The sequence below is a fragment of the Pseudonaja textilis genome, chromosome 2 (assembly GCF_049901715.1).
Source record: "Pseudonaja textilis isolate UNSWEBS1 chromosome 2, rPseTex1.2, whole genome shotgun sequence".
NCBI lineage: Eukaryota > Metazoa > Chordata > Lepidosauria > Squamata > Elapidae > Pseudonaja > Pseudonaja textilis.
The window spans coordinates 227,962,235-227,983,454 of NC_141991.1; the positions used below are offsets into that span (position 1 = coordinate 227,962,235).

General features: G+C 33.5%; 1 protein-coding gene across 12 annotated transcripts in view; it reads right to left on the minus strand.

Moving 5' to 3' along the window:
• Nucleotides 1-21,220, minus strand: part of MAST4 (microtubule associated serine/threonine kinase family member 4) — a 210,049-nt gene that overhangs the window by 75,245 nt on the left and 113,584 nt on the right. For 4 of the 12 annotated variants that reach the window (XM_087927222.1, XM_026717422.2, XM_087927220.1 and 1 more), the window contains exon 1: nt 6,811-7,229. The exons of 7 other annotated variants lie outside the window; for them this stretch is intronic. In XM_087927222.1, coding sequence (XP_087783348.1) covers nt 6,811-6,896 — 86 coding nt within the window. In that variant the 5' untranslated portion in view covers nt 6,897-7,229. Of the gene's footprint in view, nt 1-6,810; nt 7,230-18,493; nt 18,575-20,957; nt 21,090-21,220 lie in introns of those variants that run through there. One more of the 12 variants, XM_087927217.1, reaches the window with a different exon arrangement.

Below are 21,220 nucleotides of genomic sequence, written 5' to 3' on the forward strand. Positions count from 1 at the left end.
CATATATCAGTCCTTAAACAGTTTAATCTCTTTCCAGTTTTATTTCCTGACAGACTTCCTAAAGGATTTGAGGTCAAATTATCTACCGGACTTACCCACACCTGCCTCTAATTTATTGTCACTATCACAGACCATGTTGTAAATAAGGGGCTTTTGATTAACAATTATCCCAACTTATGGAGGTGAAATTTAGACTGTACATTAATGTGTTTTTAATACAGTGTGGTTTTCAACTGTGTTCTGTTTTACAATACTATTGTATTGTAAACCACAATAGTTCTCTTCTACTTTTCAAAATTAACTCCACAAAAGTAACAAAAAAAAAGAAAAAAAAGAAAAATTCAGGTTCATCTCTTTAAAAAGTTGCTAGCTCCTGAATTGAGAGCCCATTTGGTCTAGTGTAGGGATGTCAAACTCGCGTCATCACATGACATATCGGAGTTTTTCCCTTTGCTAAACCGGACATGGGCATGACCAGCAGGTGATGCATTGGCTCATGGGACACAAGTTTGACAACCCTGGTCTAGTGGTTCAGGCACCATGCTGGAAACCAGCGACTTTGAGTTCTACTCCTGCCTTAAGCATGAAATCCAGCTGGATGATTTTGAGATGATCTCTCTCTATTCATCCCTAACAGAGAAATACAAATACATCTATCAACCAATCTGTCAGACCAGTATGGTAGTTTATACTACATTATCTTCAGCAAAGAGTTCTTAATCCTATAGTAGGTTGATTTTGACTGATGATAATAATAATTTGCAAGATTTGGAAAATGTGATAAAACATAATAAAAACACAATGAAATAATCAAATGGTTACCACCTGCCATAGGAAAACAAGCAAAGCCTGTTCAAAATGAAAATATTATACAGCTGAATACAAGCTTTGTATTGTAAACAACAAGCCAAGAAGGCGGAGAATAGGAATGCACTCATAAAATATGATTCCTTAGATATTGGCAATCAAAACTGATATATGGCATATGGATTGCTCCTGCAGTTTTTTTAAATCTGGATGCACTGAATTCCTTTTCAAGTCTCTGAAGATTTCATTAAAAATAAAATCTTCAAAAAGTATTATATTGTTGAGCTTAAACTTTCCTCCCACACAACCCAAACTCCTCCTAGGAAGATTTAAAAATGAAGACTCTAGTGAATTCTTGTATAATGGAAGGAAATTTGGGTTTACTCAGGGATTTAACTTGTCTTTTCTGATCACTTGTCCGCATATTGTGATCTAAGAAGGATCTCTTGAAGCTGCCTTGTTAAAAAGAGCCATCTGTTATACAACCACTTTTAGTACTCTACTATTCTTGATTGCCTTTACTGTTTTTACTGGAGTTAATCAACCATGAAAGATTTGCTGACATGGTTGGCTAGACATATTTAATAATAAAAATATACAAGTACTATACTTGTGCATAAAGCAACTTTTCCATGAGAGGCCAAAGCACATGGAAAGCTGCCAACTTCTCCCAATGACAGCTTCTTCGATATCATGAATGCCATTTGGGAAGGTCCCAAAGTTTACAGAACACAAGCAGCTGATATTGGAGGAAAGGGCTAGATGCCTACTTTATGCCTACAGTAAATCAAAACTTATTCTGATAACAGACCATACGTTTAGAATAAACAGCCAACTTTTCTTTCCTTTCAATTTTTTTATCTAACTCTGTTATTAAAGAAAAACAATTCCAAAAAGGAGATATACTGGCATGCAAGAAGATATATATGTGGCTATGTTCAAATGGCACAAATGATGTTTAAAACATGAATAATAAATTGTCATGCAAAATCAGTTTCTATAAAGCTTGAAAGCGACTTCAAAATATTTGCAAATGCAGGGAGTCCTCAACTTACAACTGTTTATTTAATAAAAGTTCAAAGTTATGACAGCCTCAGAAAAGGTGCCTTACAGCCCATCTTCGAGGTATAACCATTGGACAACCCCCACAATCACAATTCAGGTGTTTGACATTTATGATGGCTACAATGTCTTATGGTCATGTGATCATGATTTGCAATCTTCCTAGTCAACTTCCAACCAGCAAAATCAGATTTTCTTCAGATGCCAGATTTGCTTAACAATATGTGATCACTTAAATCTGATGAAAATGGTTATAAAATTGAGTCCAGACAGGTGATGACTCCCTTTTTGATTGTGGTGACTTATAACGAAATTTCAGTCACAGCTGTGATCATGTTAATAACTACCTGTATAGCATTTTCCAGTCCTAAGAATCTGCCCAGAAACATGAAAGGTAAATGAGAAACTGCCTTTTCATATTTTTGAGGTAAAAAGCAGCTCACAAAAATGAAGAATTTAACAAAATAATAATTATTCTAGGAAATTAAAAGAAACAATCTTAGGTCCAGTTAAGGTGGACTATTTTTTCCTTTTTCATTTGTCTCCCTTTATATCCGAATTTACACACCTGGCTTCTGCCTTTACATTCAAACAGTCAAATAGTGGTTTATAAAACTTTCTACATAAATAACAATCTGACTATTCGTGAGCATTCAGATACATCATTTTGAGATTCTTATACATGAATATGGTGCTGCGTTGATTTATTTTATTATAAAAATATGAGTTCCCATGGAGCAATTCTTCCCTTCATTAACATTTTATCTACAAAATGTTAGGGGAAAAATTCCTTCATCTTAGCACAGTCACCAATTTTCTGTTGATGATGTTCCAGGAGTTGAGTTTCATTCCAAACCCCAACACCACCTTCAATTTCATTTACAATACAAAATGTTCTCCTGTTAAGTGTTATTCTTTACAATCCTACAAATCCAAAACAAACAAAGAGGGCAGGATTCCTTCTTTATTGTTACTATTCAAGTTAAGACATAGGCCAACTGGAGAGCACCCTGAAATGCATAATAATCCTATGTTGCAACTCATCTAGGAAACAAAGAAGCTCAAGAATTATATTTTGGCTCAGCTGTAGGCAAGAAATAGACATGGTAATCCAGAAGAGAATTAATGTTTAACAGAAAGCTTTCAAATAGTACTCATTCTGTCTTTCTGAATGAACACAGACATGACAAAGTCTCACCCTACCTATAGCTATGAGAATCAATGCACACACTTCCTTTAATGCTGAAATCTGTTAATGGTCAAGAAGGGCCTAGTCCATCAAAACCACAGGCTATGTATAGAGACTGAATACTATGCAATTTTTTTCTGATGTCAAGCACTGATAGGGATGTAATCATATGTAGAACCTAGATCCAAAGGCAAGAATTCTTTTTTTGCTTTGTAATCTCAAAGGACAAACTGTACTTACTTTAGTAAATTTTAAGGTTCATAGTTTAGCAGAAGATAAGAGCATAGTTTTCCAAAAGAGATAAAAGCACACACTACCAACATAGAAAATGGACAGCCATATCCTATTCACTAAGGCCAGTACTTCTGCATTGAGAACACAAAAGAAAAAAAAAAGCATTGCTTGCTGATAGCACTCTTCAAGGTCTGATATGACATTAAAACAAGTTATTAATAGCTTGCATAGTTACCATTTAACAGTTCTAACTTTTGTATTTTAAAAGCAGTACAGTTAGTCCCATTCTGAGCAAATAGTCAAATGTTTGTCTAGCATTAAAAAAGGCTTTTAATTTATACATGTAGAGGCCATATGTACAGAAACCACAAAATATTTCTCCAAGGAAGTGCCCTTAATACAAAAACATTTGTCATTTGGTCTGATGCATCCTCAAATTGGCTATATATACGTATATCTACAAGTATTCAATTGCAAAATGAAAGATTGGCATATTCAGCCATGATATTCTATTTTTCTAGACTTTGAGAAATAAAACTGGTTTGTTCATATTAAGGGATATCGTAAAATCAAAGAATTGACATTACCTGTCAACTGAAAAAAAAAAGCCACCACTGAATGCTACTGATCAATACTACTTGCCTAACTGACTGCTACTTTATGCAGACTAATAAAAAGGAATCCCTGCAGAAAACTTTCAACATGCTATGTATTGTTATAAAGTGATATGTGATAAGGCCTCAACATAGGCAAAAATCCAGATGTTCTTTATATGTAAAAGTAACCACAACAGACCTCAAAAGTTCCAGTGCTAAGCAAGACAGTTGTTAAATGAGTTTTGCCCAATTTTATTACCTTTTTGCTACAGTTGTTAAGTGAATCACTGCAGTTGTAAAATTAGTAACATGATTAAGTGAATCTGGTTTCCCCATTGACTAGAAGGTCACAAAAGGTGATCAGTACACTGCAAACATCATAAATATATGCCAGTTGCCAAATGTTCAAATTTTGATCATGTGACCATGGTGATACTGCAATGGTCAAAAGCGTGAAAAGCAGTCATAAGTCACTTTTTCAAATGGTTGCTAAATAAATGGTTGCAAGTTGAGGACTACCTGTATTGCAATCAGATCCACTGGATCATATCTGGACTTGCATTCTATAATTTTATGAGGATGGAGGGAGGGCAGGGGGAAGGAAGGAAGGAAGGAAGGAAGGAAGGAAGGAAGGAAGGAAGGAAGGAAGGAAGGAAGGAAGGGACGGACTTTTTTTTAGTATGTGTCTCATAAATACAATCCCATCATTACTTAGAAACACAACCAAGGATCCATTGGTAGTAGCCATTCCTAATATCAGTGATCTTGCGATATGTGGATTTCAATTTCCAGAAATCCTTGGCTGTTCCTCAGAATCATGATATCTATATATAAAGAGAAAGTCTGTAATTGTGGAAAGGCATAAAGCAAATGGGATAAGAGTTCTCATGTTAAGGATAGGTATCCTTATAAAGATATATTTTAATATTGACACTTTTATTTATGTTTTTATTAGCCAAAATGTGTGGAGTTTATGCTAGCTTATAACTATAATAAAGAGTTTTTATTTTATTTATTAAATTTGTTTGCCACTCATGTTGCTGCAAGACGATTCTGGACAGCTTAGAACATCAAAATAAAAACACATGCCTATATATCTATATCTATATACACACATAAGTGTATAAAATACCAATAAAATCATGAAAATACAAATTATTAACTAAAAATAATAGATGGGGAGGAAAGGTACAGAATGTTCAGGGGAAAGTGGAAGTTTATATTGGTCAAACAACCATCTCCAGTGTGCTACTTCCCCACTGGGATCCCAAGCAAACTGCCAGGTCTTTTATTTGTTTACAGCAGGGTATTTTAAAATACAAATCATTTTTGCTAACTCGTAACTTTAAAACAATAAAAAAGGAATAAAGCTAATGAGACCAACCCAAGAATAATAAAATTAATATTTCCAACCATTAGAAAATGAAAAACATTTGATGCCAGCAGAATGTTCAGAACATTACCATTTGTTCTTATTTTAATTAATGTCTCACTGATAGCAGTTAATCACTAAAAGTACTGGTATAGGTTAGGAAACTCAGTCATACTGAGTCAGACCATTGGTCTATTTCAATCTCAACTGGCCTTTTATGTCTATAGCTTCTCCCTACACCAGGAACCAAACATTAAACCTGTATGCAACAATTTAGCACTCAGCTACAACTCCTTTTGTGAATTTCACACCATTCTACAAGTAGTTACTAAAATCCACTCCAATTTTTAAATGCTACTTATCTTCAGTATCTTCTAATTTTACAGAAAAGCACCAGATTCTGGACTTGCCACCTGGTTTGATTATACCTGACTTAACTTGTCATGAGTGTATACTTTTACCATAATTTATATAGCTACTAAACCTTTTTTATTTGCTTTAGAGCTGTTAGCATAAAATAGTTTTTCAAATCATTTTTCGTTTTTATTAATTTTTAATCACAGCTATGGCTCACAAAAAATGGATCGAATGCCAAGCACTTTATACATAAGGACCTTTGCATTTTGAAGACTGGAAAAATATTCTGACCCATATCTTCTATGTTTTAGACAGATACTTGCTATCTAGCATTTAATTCTGGACTGCTGAATATACCACTCAAACTGCCTTGTATCAGTACAGTATAGGAATGTGAAGGTGGACACACAATAAGAAGAGGGATAGGAAAGGAAGGACACTTGCAAGCTTCTATTTCAGTATGTGTGTGTGTTACTTTCTGCTTTGTTATTACTTTGATGCATCTGTTACTATATTGCTTCAATAAACACAAGAAAAGTAATTTGACAGATAAATGACTATATATACAAATAAATACAAATTAGGAAATAAGATTGAAATAATTATGTTTTTCATAGTCTCAATATTATTCAGCAGATCCTATTATCAGATACCTAAATAAGCAACACTGCCAGTCTATCCTAAGATAGATTTAGGTAGTTCTAATGTTTTTAAATAAGTACATATTCTGTAACTATTTTTAACCGTCTGCCACACGTTAACTTCTAAGAAAAGAATTAATCATAATATTAATAAAGCAGCAGCTCATTAGCTTTTATTTTATATAGGTAAGCATTTGATCAAATTTGAATTTATGCCTCAACTTCCATTACAAAACTTCTATAACAAAAGTTATGCTACTTGAAACAATAAAATTTATAGTTACGGAGTTCAAAAGTTTCATCCCATTACCTATATTTAAATTAGTCAAAAGTCCACAAATTATTTACAGTCTACCAAGTATTAAAAGCAGCATGAAACTAGAAACAAAAATCAGGCAGTTACTGAAGGAAATCAGGAAGTTACTGTTTACCTGCTTTTCAACCTATTTGACAACAGTATTTGGTAAAGAATTGTGTACAGTATTTAAAAAAAAACTTTACAACATAGGTAATAGGCAAGTCAGTACAAGAGTTTTCTGGACTCTGTTTTACCTTTGTGTTCGACGGAGCCTGTTTCCACTTCTCAAATGAGGCAATGTAAAGTTTGAAAAGACACTCCAAATCGCTGGATCAGACATATCCAAAATACTCTTTCCTTTAACACGCCAATTACTTTAAAAAAGTGGAAAATAGAAAAATAATAATAATAAAACAATCCCAATTCGATTGTCTCTCTTTTACACCACTGAAAATGTAAACATTAACTCCACTCAGAGCAATATTAATGTAGATCAAACAGCTGGGTACTTTAGATATCTAAAGTAATAATAATAATCATAACAATAGTAATTTTTAAAAATCCTTTTCCCGCAGATTAAAAAAAGCCCTTCCTTTTTTCTCTACACTTTCTGTGCTTCTAAGTATTACAATAGTTTTTAGACTCCGGTTCTGCTGAAACTCTGTTCCTGTACGTATGATTCAGCCAAGGTACTTTGTCATCTGTTTGGAAGATACCACTCGGAGCCAGCAAGTGGGGGAGCTATATTTTTTTGCTTCTAATTGTCTGGTTATTATAGGTTTAACATACAATTCTACTTTTAAAAAAATCCCAATACATAAAGAACTTTTTACTTTTTCAGCATTCTTTAATATCAGCAGAGCTAAAGACCATACAATTACTCCCCCAAACAGTTTTTGGAAATGAGCTTATCTCTCAGGGATTTTTCCAGGACCTCAATCTATCATCATTGAACTTATATTTCTGATTAATAAAAGATCGAAAATTAGAACTGTGTGGTTTACTGTGGAAGGAAAAGAAGGTCTCACTTCTTTAAACTGCCTGTTGCAGTATTATTACAGAATTATAGAAATCATTTATTAAACAAGAGGAAGTTAGCAAGTGTGAATAAACCATTTCATCCAAATCAGAGGAACTTATAAATATTGATATTTTCTAAAGATGAAAGATTGTTTATTGAAGTATATTCATCCTGTGATAATCACTTATATTCAAAGCAAAACACATTTCATTATTTACTCACTCAAAATATTATTTTAATGAAACTACTTACCAAATTACAGACAATTTAGGAAGGGCTCTTAGAACAGTACTATTTGAATACCAAAAACTAATAAAAAAAATGAAAGGAAAAGTATAACAGGGATGGTTATGTTCATATTCTTGCACTTGTAAATTTTAATTTAATATATCTGACCATATTCTAACTGCCAAGACTGAAAGTGAAATTGGAAAAACTAAAACATTTTACAGTACAGATGGAGTAAGCACAATATAAGGAAACTGCCTCAATATTTTCCTGTGAACATTCCACAACCTGGACTTAACCACCCACTCCAAGATGAGTATAATTTCTCTCAGACGCATTTACTCTATTATATTCCCACAAACAATCCAAAATTTTGGGCGGGGTAGGAGAAACTATTTAATGACTAAAAGTACACACCCCAGAGTTTCTTTCACTTTGAAGCACCTTCATGCTTACTCACTACTCACTCACTACATGATAAAAATACAGTATTCCAGTTTCCAAAAACTGTATTTTATTTTTTATTTTTTTAGTACACTCAATGGATATATATATATAAATCTAAATTTAAGGAGGAAAAAGGTGGTGCAGATTATTTGTGCATGTTGCACCTGTTCAGCAGTTCCTTAAAGAAGCAAATTATATTTTCCAGGAAAAGAAAATGTGTGCTTAAGGAAATGTAACATAGAAATGCAATGTGCATGCATACCAGTTGTGCTCCAAATTCATTTTCCCCCTCTGAAACCAGATCTCTGCATAACCCAACAAGGTGCAGTGCTGACTTTGAGAAAATACTATACTGCCATGCCAACAGTTTTTATTGTGTTCTTCTAGTAGTTGGGTGTTTTTAATGCTTTTGCTCTTTTGTGAGCTGCCCCAGGTTATAGCTGGGCAGCTATATACAGTAATTCAAATAAATGAATCCTTAGTTCTTTATTTACTTTGTTTTGTTTTCAAAACACTAAATTCACTTTATGATTTTACTAATGTTAATTCCTGGTAGTCCTCTACTTGCAACCAGTTGCTTAGCAACTGTTTGAAGTTACAAAGGCAACTTACACCCCAGTTCCAAAAGTCCAATGCCTGGGGGGACGGGGGAGACCATGGTTTACATGTGACCACATTTCAGGCATACAGCAATTGGCTCATATGTGTGGCCTAATGTCGCATGTCTGCAATTTACAACAAACAATTTATGATAAACAATGGGTTTACTTCAGTGGTGGGATTCAAAAAAATTTGCTACCGGTTCTGTGGGTGTGGCTTGGTGGGCGTGGTGTGGCTTGATGGGTGTGGCAGGGGAAGGATACTGTAAAATCTCCATTCCCTCCCTACCCCACTAACCTACTTTCCAGTTCCGTTCTCCTGTGCAGGCAACAAAAGAAGATCCAGCCGATCCAGCTAGGAGTCGGGAGGCAGAGAATAGATGGGGGCAGGACCAGTCAGAGGTGATATTTGCCAGTTCTCCGAACTACTCAAAGTTTCCGCTACCAGTTCTCCAGAACTGGTCAGAACCTGCTGAATACCACCTCTGGTTTACTTAATGGCCTTGGAATTACCAAATGATCATTGCCCAAAAAATGTTGTAAAAATTGGGTTGGTCATATGATGATGTACTTTACAACCATCATGACTCAAAACTATAGCATGCAGGCCCCATTGCAGTTCCAAGTCAAAGACTACCTGATTTGCAGTTGACATCAGACCTTAGAATATTTCTTGAGATGTCCTGAAATATTTTAAATCCAATACAAATAATAATCCCTTGCAGAAAAGTGTTGCTGTTCAACAACTACAGTACATACAACAGCTTTTGCATTAATTTTGAAAGCATTTGTACCTGTTTATGTTCAAGGTCAGCTTCAAATATTATTCTGAAATTTTGTCTTATGATTCCCATTTTCTATAACTGGGATAAAAATACATTAGGTACAATTCATCAAATGAATATTTTGTGAAAGGATCTATTTCTAATGTGAAAGGATCTATTTCGAATGTGAAAATGAATATATACTATTACTATATTTCTACAACAGTAGATAAAGATTGTGATAAAGATTGTCTGCAGCACATTTGATTTAGATTTAAAATCCAAACAATGGTGAAAGTAGAAGCTATAAATAATGAGAAAAGGCTGGTACCAGAAGAATCTATCCTAAATGCCACCAAACTGACACTATTAGTTGCCAACTTTCTGAAAAACTGTAACACTGCCAACAAAAGTAACATGTTCTGCAAAAGCCAAACAATATTTAATTACCATCTATAATTTACCCTTCACAAAACTAATTTTTAATTATATAATGCCGAGTTAAAATTAGACAAGCATCCAATATTGTTACACATTTAAATTTTTGCTAGGATGTGCTCTGATTCCTTGAATTACATAACAGAAAATAGTTTTTATGGGGGGGGGGAGGGAAACAGAGGAGACATTAGGTTAATATCTATATTGGTCCACAGAAAAGAAATATAACATGTCTTTGGCTAGGAGAATCACCTGTACATTAGAGTATTTGTACATCAATCAAAATATTTTTAAATGTATACTTTGTTTCTTTGGGATAGGGAGGGAGGGAGGGAGGAAAACAAATTATGTTGCATATAGGAAGCTATTTAGCCTAATTTTTAAATATTTTAAATATGTAATTCTTCATACAATGACAAGTTTTTAGAAAAGAACTTTAAACCAATCACTATAAACCATGAATATCAAGCAAAACAAGACAATGATTAGAAGTCCACATTGCATATCAGCCATTTAACAGCAATTCACTGATAAACGCTTTGTAAAAGCAAAGTTCCCAACCTCAAAAACAGACTCATAGAATGTTTATTGATGCCGTTTTTGACAGATGATGATGTAATAATCTTGGAGACATAATCTTGTGTATCCCAGCACACTTGGCCTATGAAGAATATTTTGTTCAGTCCCGTCCCTATCACAGTAAATTTCAGAAGGAAAGGGAAGCCACTGGTCAATTTCTGTAAAAACACTCAGTTCAAATTAAACCTGAGAAAGCAAAGGTCATGCCCTTTTCAAGGGACCTTTAAAAAAATTACTATGAGCCTCAAGGTGCATAAAATACAGCAAGTTCCCTGTTTTTATTTATTGGGTTTTATGTTGCAAATACATAGTACAAAGCACACAATTCAATCCTCTTAAAGTAACCAGCACATACTGGGTGCGTTAAAAATTTTCAAAACAAGATACTACTACAGTTCCTATATGGAGCTCAGTTAAACCCAGGCTTCAATTATGATTCCAAATCAGTTTTGTATGCAAATTATTCAGAGTGAAAATATTGTGCTTAATGTTGCCCTATCAAAAAGCAAAGTTCATAACTGGAATGATGGTATGGTTTTGTGTGTTTAAATATTGGCCTAAAGCTAATTTTCAATCTCAAGACTTGACACATCTTATACTCACAGCTAAATATTAACCTTTTTTGAATCATCAAATAGAACAAACATGATAAATGGGATTTCCAACTGAGATGCTGATGCTCTAATAGAAGCCTTATAGACAAATACAAAAATACAATCAGAATACGGTAAGTTGTTACCCAGAATACATTTGAGCCATAATAAATTTTAAATTATACATTACTTTAAATTAGCAATGTATTTTGACCAACTTACAAAAAATACATTTCATTGGACTTTCATATTAGTGCAATTCAATGTATTGCTGTCAGCAATGCTGGATGGTAAATTCCAGAAAATCCCTTAAATTGAAATTTCAAAAAATTCAGAAGACAGGACCAAAGAATCATAGGGTCATATTGTGCTTTATTGTATTTTTTTAATCAAAGTATTTGCAGTACACTACAGGTAGTTCTCAAATTACAACAATTTGTTTAGTGACCATTCAAAGTTAAAATGGCACTGGAAAAAGTGACTTATGACTGTTTTTCATACTTATGACCATTGCAGCATCCCCATGCTCATCTGATCAAAATCCAGACCCTTGGCAACTGGCTCATATTTATGATGGTTGCAGTGTCCCTGGGTTATGTGATCACCTTTTGCAACTTTCTGACAAGCAAAGTCAATGGAAAACCAACTAATTTAACAATTGCAATGATTCTCTTAACAACTGCAGCAAGAAAGGTTATAAAATGGGACAAAACTCACTTGACAAATGTCTTGCTTAACAACAGACATTTGGGGCTCAATTGTGCTTGTAAGTTGAGGGCTTACTACACCGTTTTTAGTCCATTTCCTGGATGGCAATATATATATATACTACACCGTTTTTAGTCCATTTCCTGGATGGCAAAATATATATATATATATATATATATATATATATATATATATATATATATATATATATATATATATATATATATATATATATATAAACATTGGCAAATAAGTTATTTCTTAAAATAACTCTTGCCATTGCTAAGTTTGCAACAGTAGCCTGGAGAAATCAAGGTTTGTTGATATCAAATAGACTGGGCATGATCACAGGCCTTTTTATGGCATACCATTATATTGAGTTTTTATGTTTGTGTTGTCTGGAGCCTGTGACCTATACGGTAATAAAGATAATTCATTCATTCAAACACTCCTGCTTGTTCAAACACCAACATCTACACGTGTGCTTATACTGATAAGACAACAGCAGGAGTGTTTTGCTCTTGAGCCTCTATTATTTATTATTTATCTGCTATTATTATATCATAACTAGATACTTGTAGCTACATTGCAGCACGTGCACGTAAGTATACGAAGTATCACCTTACATTTTTCTGATGTGTTTTTTTTTTCAATTCAGCTAATATATCCTACATTTACTTTTCTTTTTCCCATTGCCAAATTATTTATTTTTCTACCAAGACAAGTAGTCTTCACTTAAGGACTAGTTGTTTTAATGACCATTCAAAGTTACAACCAACTTCAAAAAAGTTATTTATGACTGTCCTCAAATTTATAACTGCTGTCACTCCACAGTGATCCCTTGATCGTATTTTGGACATTTGGCAACCAGCTCACATTTACATTTGCAGAAAACAGAACAAAACACTGACCTTACTCATTTGCCCCTGGTTTCTAAAATAAAGTATTCAACTTTCATTTATCAGTATTATACTTAGATTATACTTATATTATTTTTTGAAGCAAGATAAGGAATAAGTATTAAAAATTATATCCTGAACAGAATATAAATCCACTGACATAACAATAGCTCTATGAGTCCATTAATACTTTTGCAAATTTCTCTCCTACTCTTTTCATTGTTAATTTTTTTTAACAGTATTATCAAAATAAGTAATTTTTTGAGTAGTTTACACTTTTCCTGCTCACCCAATTGGTTAAGTACATCATATATATTACTGGAAGACTAGTAATATACTGGACAAAGACTGATCTTGTTCCTCATCATTTAACTGCAAACAAACTTGAGTGTGTTTAGTAAGAGAAAAAAAAGCTGTTGTGCACCAAATAATAAACTGGGTGCAAAATACTTCTATGGCTTTAGTTTATAAACTAAACTTACTGTTGTTATAAAAATACATTAAAGCATAGCTATTCTTAGTTATTAAAAGTATTCCGTGATTTAAAAAGAAAGAAAGAAAGAAATAGAATTCCAGGTCACTCTGGCATCACAAAACTTATGATGAAATAAAGATATTTTTAAAATTTTGCATAGGAATTATTTATATATGAAACTCCTAGAAACTAGAAATAAGCTTTGCAAACTAATGCTTTTATAATCTTCCTCTGTCCTCCTCTTTTCCCCACAACAATTTTAGAGAGGAAGTTGGGCTAAGAGACAGTGACCAGACCAGGGTCACTCAGCTGGCTTTCATGCCTAAGCCAGAGCTAGAACTCACAGTCTCCTGGTTTTAGTCTGATTCCTTAATTGCTGACCAAAATGCTTGTTTTTCTATTATTGATAGTTGAAGCTAAAAGACTATCCACCACCTTAATATCTTTTATGTCAATTCCAGTGTTGGTTACTGTATTAGTTATTAGTTTGATCTTCTTTTTATTTAATTTTAGCTCTATTTTTTCAGTGTGCTTCTTGATATATACTGGTATTACCAGAGCTTGTAGATTCTTTGCATTTTTGGCTGCGAGTAGCATTAACAGCCCAGTGAAGGTTATTGATGGTTGCTTCAATTTTAAAATTATGCTAATCTATGCTAACTATGCATTAAAAAATTCTTGCAATCATCCTGATTATTTGGTCAAAGTATTTAAATTCTATAATTGAAATTAAGCATGATATCTTATTTTAAGAATCAAGATTTGTTTATAGTAGTAATTCTGCACTCTGTCTTTATATAACCTTTAACAAGCATTCTTCTAAAACAATATACTATAAACTTCATTTATTTTGATTTGGGGAAAAAAACAAATTATAGGATCTAGGAACAATTTGTGATCACAACTCTGTTCATGTGAGCAAGAGTGGGTATACATATACTCACCACACATTTCTGTGTCAAGTGCTTTACAGAATTTAGACATATAATAATCCATATTTGCTACAGTGAAAAGAAAAACCCCTGTATTTGCTATAGTCAAAAGAGACAGACACAGATGTATCCAATGAAAACAGAACTACAGCCAGAAGCCTAAATGTGATCAGGTATTTCAGCCTACACGCCCTCTTTGTAATGTTCCACAGAACAGAACAGTAGTATATTCAGGCTGCCATCTAGATTGGAAAGCAAACTAATTTGTTTTGGCTCAAAAGTGAGCAGGATCTGCATGTATATGTGCATTAATAAAGAACATAATATTAAAAAATACAAAATTAGATAAACTGTGAGTTTCCAAGTTATTATTTGTGCAAACTTAACATTAAGGAAAAAACCAAAATGAGTTAATGTGAAAAAAAATCTATGACAGAATGTTTTTAAAACGTAGCTAACATTATGTAAGATATTCAACAGTAGCAATAAAACTTACTTAAGAACAAGAAAAAATGCTTTGTATGTTTTATTTTTTATTTATTTACTAAATTTCTAGTCATCCATCTCAGCCAACAGATTCTAAGCTGTTCTAGAACTACAAAACAATTAAACAATAAAGTCATTCAAAAATATATACATACATGTTATTATATGAATAACCATATTATAGGAATAACTTCATTTAATTCTGTAAAGCAGGGGTCCCTAACTTGTAGGCCACAGTTCATTAGTGGACCATGAGGAAGTTGCAACCAGGCTGCGGAAACAGAAGATGAGAGTGCATGAACATCCTCACTTGTGCAAGCAGGCGACCGCGTGCACCACGCTCCATTTCTGGGAGCGGCAGATGCACACACACACACACCAGTCATGCAAATGGAGCTGTGTGCGCGCACACTTGCTGGCTGCTCATGCAGAACCCCATCCCACATCAGTCCGCAAAGCTAGAAACATTGGGAAACATAAAGGTCAACCATCTTTACTTCAGTTGCTCATCCTACACAGGTTGCATTCTCACAGCCTTTAGAAAACCAAAATAGATCTAGAGAACAGGTGGCCTATAAGTGTCTCAAAAATTGTGATATCTATCGGGATTTGCAAAATTGAAATATTTTAGAAAGTACATGTCAGGGCACTATATTTAATAGTAATTTACAGCCATCCATATTATTATAAACCGCAACCCTGAGAGTTAATAAGACAAAAAAGTAAAACAAAAAAAACAAGCAACCACTATGACAACTCCTGGCATCCAAGGACAATACCCTCCCACAATTATCAACATATCTCCTTATTTCTTCATTTAACCCTGATGCTTGTGCGGAGAGCCATATGTGTTTGGTGGTTTCTTTGTTCAGCATAATGTAGTAAGTTCCACAGGCTTCTTTCATATTCACTGATCTGGTATTTAATGTAATTTCCAAAAAACAAAAACCCACCCCAGCTTATCTTCCATTTGCAAATTTGCATTCACAAATATGACTCCCTTTCAAGTGAGGTTTTAAAATCACAATATACAAAAAGCTAACAAAATTGGTAAGCTTTCTAATCCTAGCTTTGTGTCATTTCTAAGTCCTGTATCCAGCAGCAGTAAATAAATACTGCCTTTAGAAGTGAAGGTCAGGAGGGGCTGCTAATACTGCTTAAGGAGTATCAATATTGCCCAAAGTACCTTTTGTTATGTCAACAATTTCAATCATATGTGAAAGGTGAATGTTCTGCTTATTCATACAATGTGTTTTTACGCGGAAGCACTTTTGAATGCAGTGCAGAATCTACAGCTGATGGACTGGTGGACTGTAACTTATGAAAACATACTCTGCATCAAAAACACAGATTGCCAACTTATTTCTACTATAATTTAAAGGGCCAGAAATCATCTAAAAGCACTCTAGTCTTTGAGAACATACTTTGACACACTGCTTAGGTTTCATAGTGCTATACAGAGTGATGCCAGAAGAAAAAAAAGAGGTCTGGCCAGAGAAGACACAGCATCTTGAAGCCTATCAAAAAGTGCATTTGCACTTATCTCACATTCTGGACACTGAAGATTGTATTTAATAGCTTTTAAGTGTTTCCTTTACTTTTTTGGGAAGGAGAATTCCTCTTTTCAGAGCAAAAACACTTTTCATGGTGGGCGTTTAATCAAAGAGGCAGCTGTCCTTTTAAATTAAAACTGAAGAAATAGAGATCAGGCAGTTGCATTCGGCATCAGTTGTAGATTCTGCACAGTATTCAAAAACGCTACCCATCATAAGGCAAAAAAGGGGAATACAAAAATTAACTGGACCATGATAATACAGTATCTGCTATATGAGATAATCTTACATATGACTAAACGTTTTGCTCCAAACTAATATTGTTAACAGCTGCTTGCCAAAAACAGAGGTGGGAAAAATACAATATCCTTAGTTAATTTTCTTACATTTTCCTTTCCTTTCTTCTATTATACTGCTGAATGTTTTCTTCAGATTCATAGATATAAATTATAAAACTAATTTCATTTAAGTCACTACTCTACATACTTGTTAGACTGATGGTCACCTAGATCTCCTGGAATTGGTGACTAGTTTTTGTATCAGTAAATATTTTAAACAGAATCCTTTTTTAAAACTATAATCCAAGCCTCTGAATGCTAAACTGTAAGTAAATAGCAGATTTGTACAGCACATATGAAATTCTATATGACAATTGTAATTCCCTTTCCCACAGTGGACCTTCACCAACGGTTCCAACTCTTCGCAACAATCTAGTGCTATCTAGAGCAGGGGTGTCAAACCCGTGTCATCACAGTGGTGGCATGTGCCATATCATGGCTTTTTCCCCTTTGCAAAAATGGGCATGGGGCGTGACCAGCATGTGACACATGTGGGCCAGGGCCACGAATTTGACAGCCCTGAACTAGAGGATTACGGTTTGGGAAATACAGAGACTGTCTGATCTATTTTGTAAAAAAATTATGTGTACCTCTAAAGTAAAAGCTTCCCTTCTCCATTCTATAGCTTTCAAGGGCATTTTCCACCTCTCTGAGCGCTACCAAAACAAACACATTTGGGTTTAGTGTTGCATGGAAAGTTTTAATTCAGTACATGATGGGCTAATCTGGGTCCTTTGCTTATTGGACTGCCATTTGTCAGAAATGGTGTAGGGTCTCCGCTTGGGCGAGGGGTTGGACTAGATGACCTATAAGGTCCCTTCTAACTCTGATTATCTGTTATCTGTTAACCCCCAGAATCAAGCTTCAGATTGAACAAAAGTATTACATATTGTTTCCAAAATGAATGCATCATGTCTTTCACACAGCTAATTACATGAGTAATTTGAGTGGTTAACTTAATTTTTCATTGTTTTCTTCTTAAAAAGAATATAAATGTCTCTATTATTTATATAACATCTTATGTGCTTTCCCATGAACTCATTCATACAGTCATTCCTAATTAGTTTCACAATGATGCATCAACTCCTTTCATCATTTTTAGAAGCGGCTGGATCTATAGTAAGCCCATGGAATATTGGTTAGGCGAAATGATAGAAATCCATTTCAGTAATTTAGAATTCAATCTAAGCAGAAAAGGGCATGTGCCTAATCACAACATGTTTTGCAAACTGCATCAAAATGCTCTTTTTTCCAAATTTTTTATAATATGTGAGTTGATTATTTGATCTAAGATAGCTAATGACATCCTGCATTATGCATGCACAACTTCAAAAGTGATTTCAGAAAAGTAATTCTGCTATTGTTACTAGCATTGTATCTTATAACAATATCTCAGGCTATTATAAATAAATGTACCTGTCAGACTATTTTAGTATTCTGAACAAAATTTGAATTATTAAATGTTTGCACTGAGAGCTATTGGAAGTTGGCTGAATGATAAAATTTAACACAAAGCATTTTCTGGAAACAAATTCTTTGGACCAAGAAGTGCTTCATGGTATTCTGAATATACTGGCTCCAGAATGAACCTTTGGCATAGAGATTATTGTAATGAGCATTAAGTATACTAAGTTTCTTTTACTGTGATAGGTAAACTGGATTATTATTAGTTCTCAAGAAGGCAGTCTGTATTTATTTCATTTTCCTAATCCAAGCACATTGCTAACATTTCTGGTTCTGCCTTGTACTTTAGACATTCATGTAGAATGGTTTACATTAGAGCATACATGCACATATAAATATTTCAATTATTCACTTTCTCGTTTTCTACAATGTGGAAAGAAGAGAACTACAACAATGGAAGTATAGTTGCTTACCTCCAAAAATGAAAAGCGAACAGAGGACTGCATGGACTGCAGGGGCTGGTTGGGGTTGGGCTCAGACTTCTTGGGGTGAGACTGAAAGTTAAAATAATGTCATCTCTAATGATAGAAATCCATTAAAAGCTCTAGTTTGACTGAATTCAGAGGACTAGTTCTAGTGACTCCTCTGAATAATAATAATAATTATTATAAGGAAGCATGCTAAAGGAGTATGGGGTTTTGGGCAATCAACAATTGCCAAAGGATTTCTCTGATAAACACCATTTTTTTGCACTGAGGAGAAAACTGTGTCAAGCATGCAAATGTTTTTTATTATAAAAATGCAAATTATTTTTTTTAAGTATTTAAAATATACTAATTTTCAGTCAAGAACTACTGATTCTGAATTTCCATATCTAAGAGAACCTTAAGAGAAGTTTTCTGTTAGAAATATCATGCCTCAGCTTTAATCAACCTAAGTAGCATGCTGCACTGTACAAACTGTGAATTATTTATAATTACATCTATTGAATAAGAAATAGAAATAACAAAAACATTGCAAATAAACATTTAAAAACAAGAAGTGAACTTTAAAGACGCTCTTTTTAGCTTTTGAGAATGCCATTTGTGAAAAATTCATTCCAACAACTACCGTATCATACTCAAGCACACTTAATTTTAATACATTATTGAAAATATTTTATCTGCTTTTGAAAGTATCTCATATAGTTAATAGCTATAATTATTTACTGCTTGGGTATGAATCACTAAGGTGAACATAAGCATTTCTGATTGTTAAATTATAAACTTTAATTATTTCATTTAAATTCTGTATTTGACAAAAATGTTTCATAATGACAATTTTCTTAATGTTTTAGCATTTCTCCAAGATTAGTTTTTAGCAATGATAAAAATGGCTCAGAAATTACACCAACATAATTACCTATAGAAAAAAATTAACATTAAAATCAAAATAATAAATAATATTGATTATCAGAAGTAGAATTAAAGTAACAGGAAATGGAAGTTTGCAAGGAGAACATCAATTCTTATGAAAATTATACAAGGGGATTGAGATCCATTTTTTGTTTACAATTCTAAAGTTTACCACGTAAATGTTCATATTAACATTTGAGATTAGATGCTTAAAAATGTCTATTAATAACCTGGTTTACTTATAAGTATTGGAACAAAACATGTAGTTGGGAACCAACACTTCCCAAGAAATTTAAAGTTTGCCCCAAGCACCGAGTGTCTAAAATTATAACCTTATAATTTGTATATAACCTATAAACAATGCTGTAAGAAATTCTTTCCAAATATTATTTACAATTAATACAATCTTATTAATCCATACACAGAAGTATTGAAGACTTACTCTTCAATAAACTGATATAAAATTACAGCCATTATAAATAAATACATTTAAAATCAATGCTTTGTAATACAGTTATCTGAAATATAAAAGCCAGCAGAATATCCTCTTTAAAGCAATGTTACTTTTTGTTAGTTATAATTCAAAGAAATCGATGCTGCATATAACAGCAGGAATATATGAAATTGTCTCTATATTCCCCAAATTCATTCAATAGCCTATGTTTAAATAACTTAAGCTACAAATAATTTATTCTTTTTGCACAATAACACAACAGATATTTAAAATGTATTGTATTCAATCATTACCAACATGAAATCTTAAGACAATATTTTGTGTACATATGCACACATGCATATAGTTATATACCCATGCAGTAAATTTTGAAACTCAAAATTAAATGTATTTAATTAGATGAAATATGCTTATACTTTTGACAGAGATTGGCCATCATGTTCTATAATGCAATATGCATATATTTATGTAATTGTTTTATAAATGGAAACTAGAATCACATAAATGAATCTATCGTTTTTAGAAGATAGTAAGCAAAGCCTTTACTCAGCCAAATATATTTAGCTTAGAGTCTCTAATACTAAACAAAAATGTCATGATACAATATAGTTCAAGAATATTCTGCTGCTCAGTAAAATAAACAGATCATATTTAACAATTTTTCACAAATAGCATTCTTCTTCTGCTCTAATTTCTTACAGAGCTCTCTAGCATTCACCAGGAAAAAAAGGCCTTTCAAAAAACGCAGCATTTGGATAAACAAATAGTAACGGGGGAGGAGTGGGGGGGGATGATGGACAGAAAAGGATCACCATGGCCTACAGAAGGATGGTCTCTCTTAATACATTTATGATGCCCAGATTCATGCATTCAGATACAACAAATGTAAATATGCAGTATCGTTTAAAATATCCTGCAATATCACTGCTTTAGAGACACACATTTGAAGCTAAAGCAACTGCAGTACATTTTGAAAATGTTCCTGCAACCTAAAGCTGCAGTGCTTTTAGCCTGTCAGCATAAACACATGTAAAATAAGCTAGTGCCATGCAGAAAGCATTAAAATATTAAAAGGCAGACAATACTTACTCCAAGGTCAGCCCTGGAATTTGCAGCCTTTCCCGTTGGGCTTTCATGGCTGTTAAGTTAACACATTCTACTGTAACCATGACAAACATTCAGTGGCAGCATCCTGGTGATGACAGAGAGCCCAGATGAGCCATTATAAAGGAATGGTCTAACAAACTCTTGGGGGAGGAAGCTCTGTAAATTTGGGTCCTTCCACTTCTAGCTGTCATGAAAAAATGTCAGCTGCTTCCGTCTAGATTAACCATCAAGTGCAGTGCACTGAT